The 12,659-nt window shown below is 46.3% G+C and overlaps 1 protein-coding gene across 2 annotated transcripts in view; it reads right to left on the bottom strand.

Annotated features, from left to right (window-relative positions):
- Window positions 1–9,558: 9,558 nt before the first annotated feature.
- Window positions 9,559–12,659, bottom strand: part of Tmem131l (transmembrane 131 like) — a 146,694-nt gene continuing 143,593 nt past the window's right edge. For both annotated transcript variants that reach the window (XM_013160335.3, XM_063260864.1), the window contains 3 exons: window positions 11,841–11,929; window positions 10,550–10,686; window positions 9,559–9,971 (listed from right to left, as the gene is read on the bottom strand). In XM_013160335.3, the coding sequence (XP_013015789.1) occupies window positions 9,696–9,971; window positions 10,550–10,686; window positions 11,841–11,929 (502 nt within the window). In that variant the 3' untranslated portion in view covers window positions 9,559–9,695. The remainder of the gene's footprint in view (window positions 9,972–10,549; window positions 10,687–11,840; window positions 11,930–12,659) is intronic.

The following is a 12,659-nucleotide window of genomic DNA, read 5'->3' as shown; positions in this document are numbered from 1 at the left end:
AAGGAAGGAGCAGGAATGCTAATGACACTTCAGGTACCACAGACTCAGCCGGCTCACTCAGCACCAGCAGCCCTGTGCCTGGCTCCTGCCAGGGGTCAGAAGCATCCTGAGGCCAGGGCCTTGTGTCCAGGTGCCGGTCGGGATGTTAAACATGACAGCAGGACTCTTTGGGGTCTGCCAGAGCAAGAAGGCATCCTGTCTGTCATGAACCCAGTTTGTAGTGATTTCAGTCCATCGTCAGGGGCTCCAAGGCAGGCTGGCCTGGCAGAGGGCATCACAGAGGAGAACCAGTTCACGGTGATGAGAAGGCAATAAAACACCCAGGGACCTCCGGCCCCTTTCATCACCCAGGCTCCTCAGGGCAGGCAGCACTCACACGACGAAGAGCCAGGTCCAGCCAATGGGAGGTGAGCAGAGGAGACACCCCTTTAGGGCTGGACTGCTGTGCTATGGCACCGTGACCCAGGGATAAGGTCTGAATGCGTGCCCCAGGCAGATAACTCCCAGTGTGTGGGTTGGGAGACAAGGCCTAGTGGGAAGCATCCCGGACCTGAGAGTGCCACCCTCTGGAATAGATCAACATCCTTACACAAAGGCCTCCTGAGAGCCTTTCCCCTACCTGCAGCCTCCGCTGTGCGATGAAACAGCACGAGGGCCACACCAGATGCCAGCCCTTGGTCTCGGACTTCTTAGCCTCCAGGGCCCTAAGAAAGTTCATTGCTGATCTTTAGAAATGACTTGGTCTAGGCTGTTGTGACATATGCACAGGACGGTTGGAGACATCTAGTTCATGCCAGAGAATAGAAAGGCAGTTCTGGAGATCCACTATTTTGATTAACTTGTTTAAAATAATACTGAGAAGAGGCAGGCAGCACTGTGAGTCTACAATACACGATGACCTAGTACTCCAGGCTCCTTTTATTACAGAAATTTGTTTTAATACGCACTGGACAGGACCCAAGAGCTAGGTCTGCTCCTGCAGTGGTTTAAAGATTCTCAGCCAGTTCTACAGCTACCGTGAGTGAATTGACACCCAACAGCCTGAGAAAATCCTTCTGGGGAAAGTCTGTGTTTATTTCCTTTTAGTTTCTGAAAGTAAGAGATTTCCCTCATAAATAATTTTTGAAATCCAAATATATTCAGTTTACTTACATCTCTTATTCCAGCAGAAGCATTAAATGTGTTTGGCTTACACAGAAATAATGATTTGAAAGTACCATTTCAGGTTTGCATAAACATCATAATATACATATTTAGCAAAGCTGTATTTTAAAGGTGATTTTCATAATATTCGCCCACCATTTGGATGAGCTGTAATTAGACTGCTGTGTGTTTTGCATGTGGAGTATACGTGCATTTAAGAACACTGTTACATGCCCTTAATGCTAACCCAAGTAATCACCACATACATCATTTTACAGGGCTTTTATTAGAGAACAGTTACAGAGTGTTTCACTTCACTAGTGCCTTTAAATTATGTCCTTTTATAGCACGCTATAAACTTTATTAGAACCTTAGAATTTGTTTTTAACATACATTTTCACTATTGTTAAAATATACTTTCCCGGGGCTGGGGATTTAGCTCAGGGGCATAAGCGCCTGCCTGGCAAATATGCAGTCATGAGTTCGATCCCTGGTACCGATAAAAAAAGAAAAAGACAAAAAATAAATAAATAAAAAGTATACTTTCCCTTAAGATTTAGTTAAAAGTTTTGGGCAGAGGTAGGTAACAGAGTAATACATACAATATTTAACATTTTCCTCTTTAAAAAACAACAACAAAAAAAAAAATACAAAAGTGAAAGTAAAATTCACAAGCCCGCTCACCTCACGGTCTGTCATCCCCTCCTTGATGCTGCATTGTACACAAGTCCTGTATTCTGCTTCTCTCATCGTCTCTGTGGAGCCTCTGCAGTCTTAGAGACTTCCCATCACTCTGTGCCCCTGCAGACAGCAGCAAACCTTCCCTGCTATGCTCCTCGGCATGGGCACCCAGTGCCAGACTCCCTCTGCCTTCCTCATTCTATGCCCTGGTGTCTCTTGGTGAAGGCACTGACCTTGGCACTAACCTTGCACTTTGGAGCCATAGTTAAGTAGAATAAGGATTCCACGAAGGCAGGATGGTAAGCGACAAATGGGCAGCACTGCATGAAGCATGGGTCTGTGGAAAGAGGATGATTCACACCCTCAGCTGACTGCGGGGTGGCACAGGATTTCACCACACTCCCCAGAACGGCCTCCAGTAGAAAGTGATGACACCCTGGCTTCTGGATTTCCCATTACATATTTTTAGACAGTGGTTGGCTATGGGTAATTTAATAGAAAGTGAATCATTAATGAGGAGGGGCATGGTCCTCCAGCACCTGCATGTTTCATGATTTACACATTTTTTCTACCCGTCACTATTTTAAACACTCTAATTAACATGCTCTTTATCACTTATAGAGGAAGGAGGGTCACTTTCCCAGACACCCACACTGGAAACCTGGAATCTGGGAATCAGTGCCTTTGTATAGCAAAAGAGGTGATGGGGTTGAAGACCCTTGAGCAGGGAGATCATGCTGGATGGACCCTTCCAGTTATTGGGAGTCCTTAAAATAGGAGAATCAGCCTGGCTGTGTGCAGATAGGAGCCAGAGAGGCAGGGCTGGAGGGATACAGGGCAGCAGCCTCTGAGGATAGCAGGGAGCAGGGCTCCAAGCCAAGGAGTCTGGGTGGCTTCTTGCAAGCTGGAAAAGGCAAGGAAAGGCACATTTGTCCCCTGTATCCTTCTCCAGTCCCCTACAGCCAATACTTTTCCTCCCAGTGAGATCTGTGTTGGAATTCTGACCTACAAAACCGTAAGATACTGTGTGTTTCACAGCCCCTATGTTCACTGAGACCCTTTTATGGTGATTATAGGAAGCAAATCTCTCATTTAAAAAGTTGGTTGTTCTTAAAATCAAAGAAAAACTTTCATCATATACAGCTTCAAAATATACTTTTTTTTTTGTCTTTTTCTTTTTTTTTTTTTTTTTTTTTTTTTATCGGTACCAGGGATCGAACTCACGACTGCTTGCTTGCAAGGCAGGCGCTTATGTCGCTAAGCTAAATCCCCAGCCCCTCAAAATATACTTTTTAAAAAATTAACAGCACCATGAATGCTCCTGGAACACGCATCTCTCCAAAAGCTCCATAACCAGGAAGCTGCGCCCTCCCTGTGAGTCAGGCCAGGGAGAGAAGATCCCCTGCTCCAGCAAGCAACCGGCTGATTCAGAGGAACATAGGCTGAGATAAAAGCCACTGAAGTAAAGGAAGAATTTAATGCCTGTATTGTTTGATTGACTGCATATTTAAAGCTGGTAGTCTGAGCATCTATTTAGAGGATAACAATATGCAATATATAGTAACTATGGGAGATTTTCTTCTGATTGTTTCAGCCAATATCATTCTCATTGACTTTTTGTTTCATTTTATTGTTTTGTTTTATTCCCTTTTTTTAAAAAGGCACATAACCCAAAACAAAAATGGAGAATCCTTGCATGAAAGAAGTATTCAAATCAAACTTGTACATTCTTTGCTAAGAAAACAAACTGAAGGCTGGTCCGAGTGCAGTGGTGTTTACAACTAATTGATCACAACCAGTTACAGATTTCTTTGTTCCTTCTCCACTCCCACTGCTTCACTTGACTAGCCTTAAAAAAGAAAGAAAGAAAGAAAGAAAGAAAGAAAACAAACTGAAAAACCAAGAGGATAAGAAGAATCTTGATCTTAAGGAGGATATGACAAGATTTAGAAGAATTAATGATATTCTACTAGAAGCAGTATCTAAAGCCATCAATACACATTATTTTTGACTTCAAGTCTGCTTGTCATTTCTTATAATCTGCAAATACTAAAGAAAAGTGATTAAGTTAATGACTTCTCTGGTTAATAGCACTCCACAAAAATACAGTTAGTTAGAAACAACCAGAAAAGAATTTTTTTCTTGCTGTAGAGTATTTTACTTAGTATAATGTCATCTTGGTTTGTTCAGCCTGGCCTTATGTAATAAGTAAAAATGTCCGAACTGAAGCTGTTGAAGGACTTGGACACACTGCACAGTGAATAAAGAGAGCAGCATACAGACCATGCGTGACCACAGGAAAAGCCTGTAGGAGAAGCACACAGACCCCGCCAGCGTTCTGCAGGAGAGAAAGCCAACTTGACTTTTCCTCCGTTCACACAAATCACTAGAGGGCAATATACACCATGCTGTTAATAATCACATAGCAGGATGTAGTTCTGTCAAAAATAAATAATCACACAGCAGGATGTTCAGGGCAGTACAAAGATTCAGCAGAGAACAAATTGGTGAAGTCCAGAAAGAGAACAGCTACAATTATAATTCCTGCTAAAGTCATCAGTATGAACCACCATCACTAACCAATAATAACTAGAATGTGTATGAAAACCTACTGAGATTGTTCTCTTACATTCTGAAAAAAAGCAATCGTTGGTCCTTGTCAGGAGGTAGTTCTCTCGGCTCTCTGAGTTCTCCAAGAGGGCTGTTATAAAAACAGCAAGCCTGGTACCACCCTCCTCCCAAACACATTCCCCCATAGCTACTGTCCCTGAGGCGAAGACAAGGGACAAAATCTGCCCCTGCCACAAAATCTGCACCACGCTGTTTGGACTTTGAGCCTCTAGACCTGGGAGTGAAATAAACCTCTTTCTTCAAAAGCAGCCTGTGTCAGCTATTGCATTACCGTGTGAAAGCTTAGCACACTGCTCTACCAGGCAATTCCAACCCCCATGCTTGTTCCTATGTGTGTGCGTGTGCACACACACACATGCCGTTTATCACAAGTAACATGACAGCTGGGCATAGTGGCACATACCTGTAATTCTAGCACTCCGCAGGCTGAGGCAGGAGAATTGTTGCAAGCTTGAGACCAGACTGGGCTACAAAGTGAGCTCAAGGCCAGCCTGAACTGCAGAGTGAGATCCTGTCTCAAAAAGCCAAAAACAAAACAAAATAAAAAAACAAGTAACACGACAGACAAGGTTGGAGGCTGTATTCATTCTGATGCTATCCTAGACACACACTCCAAACAGCGGCCTAAAACACCAGAACCTATTTCTCTCTCACTTCACAATCCCAGGTGGGTACATAGGGCTAGAACACAGGGAGCTCATAGTGTGTGGGTGGCACCCCCATCTTGTTCTTCTACCCTTTAGAGCAGTGGGGGGCAAGCACGGTCATCAGCGGGCCAGAGGGAATGTCGTCGGCTGCATCTGTCACAACCCTGCCCTTGCAGGTAGAGGACTAAGGGACGGCTGTGTTCGATACACTTTGCTAGCAAAATGGGCTGCAGGCTGCTCACAGTATCCAAGATTGGGAATCCACCGAGCATCCACTGACGGATCGGGAAGACATGGGATACAAACAACAGAGTATCAGGCAGCCATGTAAAGGAACGCAGGTGCTGTCATCTGAGGCATGGATCTCACGTCATCATGAGCCAAGCACAGAAAGACAAACACCACATGTTCTCACCTACACCTGGATGCTAAGAAGTTGCTGCCGCAGAGCAGAAAGCAGAACAGTACATGGCGGGGTGAAGGGAGTGGCTCACGATAAAGGGAGCGCTACTGGGTAGCAGCAGCTTCTAGTAGGAGGCAGGGAGGTAACGTAGCTGACAGCTGACGATGATTAGCCACACCCTTCACATAGCGAGCACAGAGCACACAGGATTCCTTTTTTTTTACTTATTTTTTTATTATTATTTAAAGAGAAACCAAAAAAAGGAGAAAAAAAGGGTAGAAATAATACAGAATTACAGAAAAATAAACAGTAAGAAATCACTAGTTGATAAGTTACATATTGTCATCTTAGAAATAGTTGTTCAGGTTACAAAATTAAAGCATACAAAGTGACATTCAAATAGTGACACTGCCAACAGTTCTGCTCAATGATCCAACAAAAACTTAGTAATATGGTTATCAGTCCTACACACTTGTTTTTTATCTTAAAGAGGGTAAGATTAAACATATCAAAACAGAACAAAACAGTTCATAAAGAAACAATTTAAAGAAATACAGATTTCAAAGCAAGTCCCCTGGAGATCTTCACTGTCTTATTGTCTCTCGTTTTCTTCCAAATAGTTGTCCCCATCTTCGCACACATTGAATACATACTGAACATTATAAAACTAATCTAATCAGAACAGGATGATGACGGCTTTTTAGGTGCTCAAGATCTGACACTGGGTAAGTCAATAATGACTACCATAGTAGTAGTAGCTGTCCTTATCTTTACATATGCTGAAACTGAACATAAGACATTAGCCTAATATCACTCTGAACAGTGAATAATAGTATTGGTAGATTTTATATCATAATGCTACAGAATTAGCATTGGGTTTCTTAGTGTCTCTTCTTCAGAATATCTATCTGTTCATTACATCTTGCATTATATAATCTGTCCCTGTAAATAGTTTAAAAAAATTCTTCCCATGTGTGAATTTCTACATGTATATCTATCCTCTCTGCATTATAGGAAAAAACAGATCATAACAAGACAATAAAACAAATTCCTAGAAAAACATGCAATGAAAAAGACACATAAGACCACAATATTAGGTGATCTACGGTAGTTACTATGCTTTCTCTTGTTATTTTCAATAGACTTGTCCTCATCATCAGGTTTAATACAGTTAAGCATAGTACTACATAGCTATTTAAGTCCCAACGCAAAGAAGCAATATATGGTTGAGGTGATCGATATACCGATAACCCGATTTGATCATTCCGCATTATGCACATGGGCTATTCTTTTAAGTATGTACAACTGTGACAGTTAAAAACACAATAGATGTTTTAAAAGGAGGAAAAAAGCCATAGGCCATCCGGAAGCAGAGCTTCTTAAGCTTTACGGTGCATTCAGAGGGGCCGAGGCACTTAAGGGCGCACCCAGGGCTGGCCACGGCTGGCCACGGCTGGCCACGGCTGGCCAAGGTTGGCCAAGGTTGGCCGGCCAGCTCTACGCTGCAGCCGCCAAAGTTCTGCAACCCGCCGTGGGACAGGCATGGGAGGGGCCAGCCATTCGGTGCCTGACGTGAAATGCGCAGGTGCACAGCGGCCACGCCCCAGCGGGTCTGAAGCATCTGTCTGCGGCTGCGCAGTACTTGCCCAGCCGTGTGTGGCCACTGCCTTCCTTTCCCGCCTGCAATCACTGCACGCGACGCAGGTAGCAGTCTTCACGTCCCGTCCCGTCTCATCCCCTCGGCCACCAGGCCCATGCCCTCTCCAGAGCGCGCCAATCCGTGGCATCAGGGGTAGCACCAAGTGCATGCATCCCGGCCTGAGTGCGGCAGGGGCAGGGTTGCCCTAATGTCACCGCAGACCTAAAACCCGTCACTTACCTGCTGCACTTCGGGGCAGCCCAGACCCCCTCTTGGTTGCCTTTGGCCATCTCTTCAGCTGCCTGCCACAGGGATTTTGCATCTGTGGTTTCCGCGGCAGTCCTGTCACACCTACTTTCAACAGTGGGATGCAACGCTGGACCCGCTGCCTCCTCCCCGCACCCCCATCCCATCCTGTTACTTGCACTCTCTACAGTATTGCAGCTCTCAACGGTATTGAAACTCTATTTTCTATCTTTTTTTAAAATTTATCTTATTTTAAAGAGGATAAAACAAAACAAACCAGGGTATGAGATACAAGACTTGGAAACATGAAATAAATGTTACCATAATGCCTCTTGATGTCTTCAAAATAGCTGCAGATAACTTCGAACATAGTAAAAATCAAACAGAACAGAATAGAAAATAAAAACAAGACAATGAATGCAATAAAGGACTTCAAAACAAGCCAATAGCAAATCCAAAATTACCACAATATATCTTGCAGTTTTTGAAACAGCTGCTCCTGCCATCAGATTTGACATAAACAAGAGAAAGAAACCCAACAAAACAATAGAATCAATGTAGGACTTCAAAATAAGAACATGGGGAATCAACAATGGCTGCAACTCTCAGGAAATCCCTGCATATTCCACACTGCATTACCACGTCCTCAGACCACTGGCCTTAGCCCTGCAATGTCAGTGAAACACCAAAGCACCGCAGGCATCCAATTGCACTTCACCTCCATAGCTATCATCACAGCCTGTTTCTCCAGACAAGCTGATCATTAACAGCGGGGTGGGGTGGGGCTGGGGGTTAGTACTCTTTGTTTACTGATCCACATGCTGGAAGGGGCTGGGGTCTGACTGTTCCAGTATGGCAGCGGCCCACACATGGCACTGGTTACCAGACTGAGTCTTGTTTTTTTCTTTACTGTCCTACTTCTGGAATGTGACAGAACACTGGACCTTGTCTCTCATTCTGTGCAGTACCTGTGACCCCAAGGGCAGCTACTACTCCCAAAGAGGTATTCAGTAAATATTTAAGTGAAGGAAAACTAACTTCATTATTTTAGTCTGGGCTAACAATAATCCAACAAAAGTGAGGACTTTCTTTTATGTATAGAGTAAAAACATTGTGATGGGAATAACGAAAGCAGGAAAATAGGAACAATGTTCAAAGGCAGAACTTGCATCTGACATATTCTTCCTAGAGGGGAAGGTTTTCCATTTGATCCTGAGAAGCTTTTTCCATCAACCTACATTAATATTTATTGTGCCAATGTGTATATATATGTAACACTGAATACCACTTCAACTCTGAGCAGCAGGGCAAACATTTGCAGTGTCTGTCACACTCACCCCTGCTCCAGGACTTACTAGATGGACGCTCCATCCCCCAGCAACCCCAAAGCACTGGCCTGCTCTCTTCAGTGTAACCCGGTAAAGAACCACAGTGCTTACCTGGGTTGTTCTCCTGTCCAGGCTCCACTCAACTAAAAGAATTAAACTCCAAGCAAACGCAGCAAACTACTCAACCAGCCTTCCACTTGAACATGCATGCAAGACAAAACTAAATGTCACAATGCAGCCTTTTTATTAAAAGTTAAAGCTGTTTTCCAAGTGTACAGGTGGCAAGCAGATGATTCTACTGTAGCAGGGATTTAAAGCCCAGGACGAGCAGATGCGGACTGGTCTGGCAGACGCCCCAGCCAAACGTGGCTACTCTGTGTGGGGTGAGCCTGCTCACAGTGAGAGGTGCTGCACTGGCACTGAAGAGAGAGGCCACCTGCTGGCTCTGCCTATTCTGGTTCGTGGGAGCTGGAAGCACCCAGCCAGTCCTACATCTGGAATAGAGGACGGCACTAAGCCCTGCCGCCTCCAACAGCCAGCATGCATCCAGGCTGAGGTCCCCTCTGGCCCTCAGTGTGGGCAGGTGACTGCCACAGGCCAGTCTTTCCTCACTACCATCCTCAACACTGGCACCAGTGAGCTTCATGACAACAGGTCCGGTTAAGCAAGCCCTGGGCCCAGAGCGTGGCATCTTCCCCGTGTGGGGATGGGGCCGATGCTCAGGGAGGAGAAACCTGGCTCCAGCCCTCACTTCTGGATGACCCCCGTCAGCTGTGGGAGTGTGACATGGATGCAGGGCCTCTGCCGATGAATTAAAGGTTAAAATGATAGAAAACCAGGTTTCATTAAAAAAATTTATTTTCATATAAAAGTGCCAAAATATCTGCCAACATCATAATCTATCTCAACAACCAGTTTACGCTAGAAACCAAAACACAAGCCTGTTTATTCACATTGTTTAAAAAGCAGCCTGCCTCTCACACATTCCCACAGTAGCCCGAGTCCCTGGCCAATGGGAAGCCTGCGCTGCGGTCAGCCGCGGCAGTCCATATGTCCAGATTCATGTAGGCCCGGAAGGGGTTAAAGCCCGGGTAGTATTCCTTGCACACGACCGCCTGGTTTTCCACATGGGTCGGATGCTCAGTGGCGGGACTGGCGGGACAGCAGTTTTCATACGTGTCGTTTTGTGGAGCCCAGATGGAACCGAAAAGCCCAGACATTGGAGACAGGCTTCGGGTGCTGGTGAGGTAGGGCTTCAGTGTGGGCGGAGAAACAGAATTACAGAACGAGAAATTAGAAAGAGGTTCTTCCGAGAAGGCACTGGCAAGGTACCAGTGCCAATCACTAAAAGCTTCTCAACAATCTGGGCTGCTTGAACCCCATTTTTCTCAAAAGGAGGATTGTGAAATTCTCATCTAACTGGATAAACTTATTTATAATCTAAGGAAGGACTCAAGCCAGATGTCTTTCATATGAAATAAAAAGTGGGGAGACCCCTGGCTGACCCTCCCAGCATTTCATTTCTCTTGTCACAGATGAAGGGGTCAGTGAGCCTGCATAAGGACAACTGGGTAACAGAGGCCTCCCAGCCCAAGTTCAGTTTATCCACAGTCTCTGCTTCCTATAGTCTGGGGTCACATTTTCACCTGGGGCAGCCACGATGTCTCAAGCCCTTCACTGAGTGCCCACAGGGCAGGTTCCTCCAGAGGGAGGGCGGCCAGCCCAGGCCACCGTCAGACATAGACACTAGCTGACCAGAACACAAGGCCACCCCCAAGGCCAGAGTCAAGGAAGGAGCAGGCGACCCGCAGCCACGAGGCGCAGCACCTACCGGAGAGCTGACGAAGCCGGCGGCCTCCCAGGAGGCAGGCACATGGGGCTCTGCAGTCCAGGCAGACTGAGAGCTGTGATCGATGAAGTTGGTCCGAACTGCAGGACAGGGGAACCCATTGGCATAGTTCATATTTTCTGCAAAGAATGGGAGACAAGTTGACATTTTCACGGAGAAAAGATCTGAATTTTCATTCTCAGGAGAAAAGCTTTCCCTCAAGCAAAAAACATGAGAGGCCGTACTACACAGACGAGGGAAAGACACAGAACGCCTGGCTCCATGGTCCAGGCGGTCATTTCAGCGCATCTCCAGGTTAAGACTGTCGGGAGACCACCGCCGGGACCGGCAGGGAGCAACGTCTTCCGTGGGCTAGTTTTGCTGTAGTTGATTATTCAATCGGAACCTTTCTGATACACAAAGTGCACCTCAAATACTACTATAAAATGCAGTTGTGTAAAGATTCTTACAGCCCTCACGCAGACCCCTCCAAATTCAGAGTCTCACATCTGTGAGGCAAGTGCTCTATCACTGAGCTACATTAAAGTTGTAGCTCGCTTAAGAAATTACCACGTCAGACTCGGCCACTTGTATGTGCACCCCAGGACTGCACCCCAGTCATGCGTTACCCAGAAGATAAACAAAGAGCCTCCCACCCCTGGACAAAGGCACCAGCACACCCTTCCTCAGTGAACAGAAGGCAAGCAGGGCAAGAACACCTGATCCAGCCCAGGGCTTTGCCTCCCTTCGCAGCAGGAGCTCTGTTAGGACACAGCACAGCTGGCCTGTAACCTACAGAGAGCATGAGTTCCAGTCCACTGAGGAAACCCCTCTCTCACTTATTTACTACGACACTCAGACAGACAAAGACAAAGACAGACAGATGCTGGAACCTGTCCACACTCCCCTCAGATTCCCTTCCTTCCTTCTACAGCACTGTGCCCTGAGGCAAGAGTCAGGTCAAGCTGAAGAGCAAGTCAGGAACGGTATCCACCAGATAGAACCTATTTGCCTAAATGAACTGCAGACAACTGAGCCCCAGCTGCTCTGTGGACACCCACCCTGTTCAAGGTGCGTACTCTGAAGGCCTAGAAAGAACAGGGTCACATGCAGGAGCCCCCAGACATCTAATGAAGGGCTTTTCTGCGGGCCGTGTAAGATTAAAGGCCCTGGGTCTGAGCACCCCACGGCCCTCTGTGGAGAGCCGCCTCTCCCAGGTTAGCACAGCAGTCACACACTTGCTGCCCTGACCTGAGGACACAAGAACGGCAGCAGGCTGTTCCGGCAGCCTTACCTTCCGGAAAGGCACTGTAGTCGCTCAGCTCCAGCGGGCAGTACACACTGGGAAACTGGCCTTCACAAGTTGTGCTCCAATCAATGAAACTGCCACAAAAAAGTAAGACGTTTAGTCTCCAGACAAAAGAACCAGGAGAGGAGGAAGTGACTGTACTGGTGAACACGCTGATCACCCCAAACTCCCCAACTGCGGAAGCTAAAATATGTACTTCCCCCAGCAGCAGAATCAGGCAGTGCTGATCACTAGCAGTGTTCCACTGGCCACATGTACTTTCCCGACTGCTGATGGCAGACACTGAGGCAGGCTCCAGAGCACTGCGGCAGGCCAGCTGGAGGACCCAGGCCAGCTGGAGGGCCCAGGCCTGGGCACCCCCAGAAGAGCTGAGCCACTGGGAAGCCACTGCTGCAAACTGGGTTCCCATCAGAGGAAAGACATCAACCCTGTGCTAACACCCTGAGCCCCAAACATTTGCAAACAGACTCCGGCACTAAAGACACCAGTGCTTTCTGGAGGTTCTGTGAGTAACAGGTCAGCATCAACGGTGACCGGAAGAAGCCGCCCAGTGTAACTACTTTTGATGCTCCAGTTCTCGGATTTTATAAATTTTTAACGTGTTACCATGGACAAACGAGTTTTTTGCTGTTTAGGTGAGTGGGAACTGCTTTTTTTTTTTTTTTTTTCAAATTTAAAAAGCAGAAAATAATAACAGTCACTGGCTCGTAATTTCTATTTCGTGTTTTTCTCAAGGCCAGTTTTGTTATCTCCTAAACATGCAACATCGCCTGAAGCAGCAGCCCAGTCCTAGGTGTGTAAGGA

Source organism: Cavia porcellus, unplaced genomic scaffold (assembly GCF_034190915.1).
Source record: "Cavia porcellus strain 051 isolate PalLab524CR breed Dunkin Hartley unplaced genomic scaffold, mCavPor4.1 scaffold_14, whole genome shotgun sequence".
NCBI lineage: Eukaryota > Metazoa > Chordata > Mammalia > Rodentia > Caviidae > Cavia > Cavia porcellus.
The sequence above is the reverse complement of the archived record's forward strand: the minus strand, read 5'-3'. Positions and strand labels throughout refer to the sequence as shown.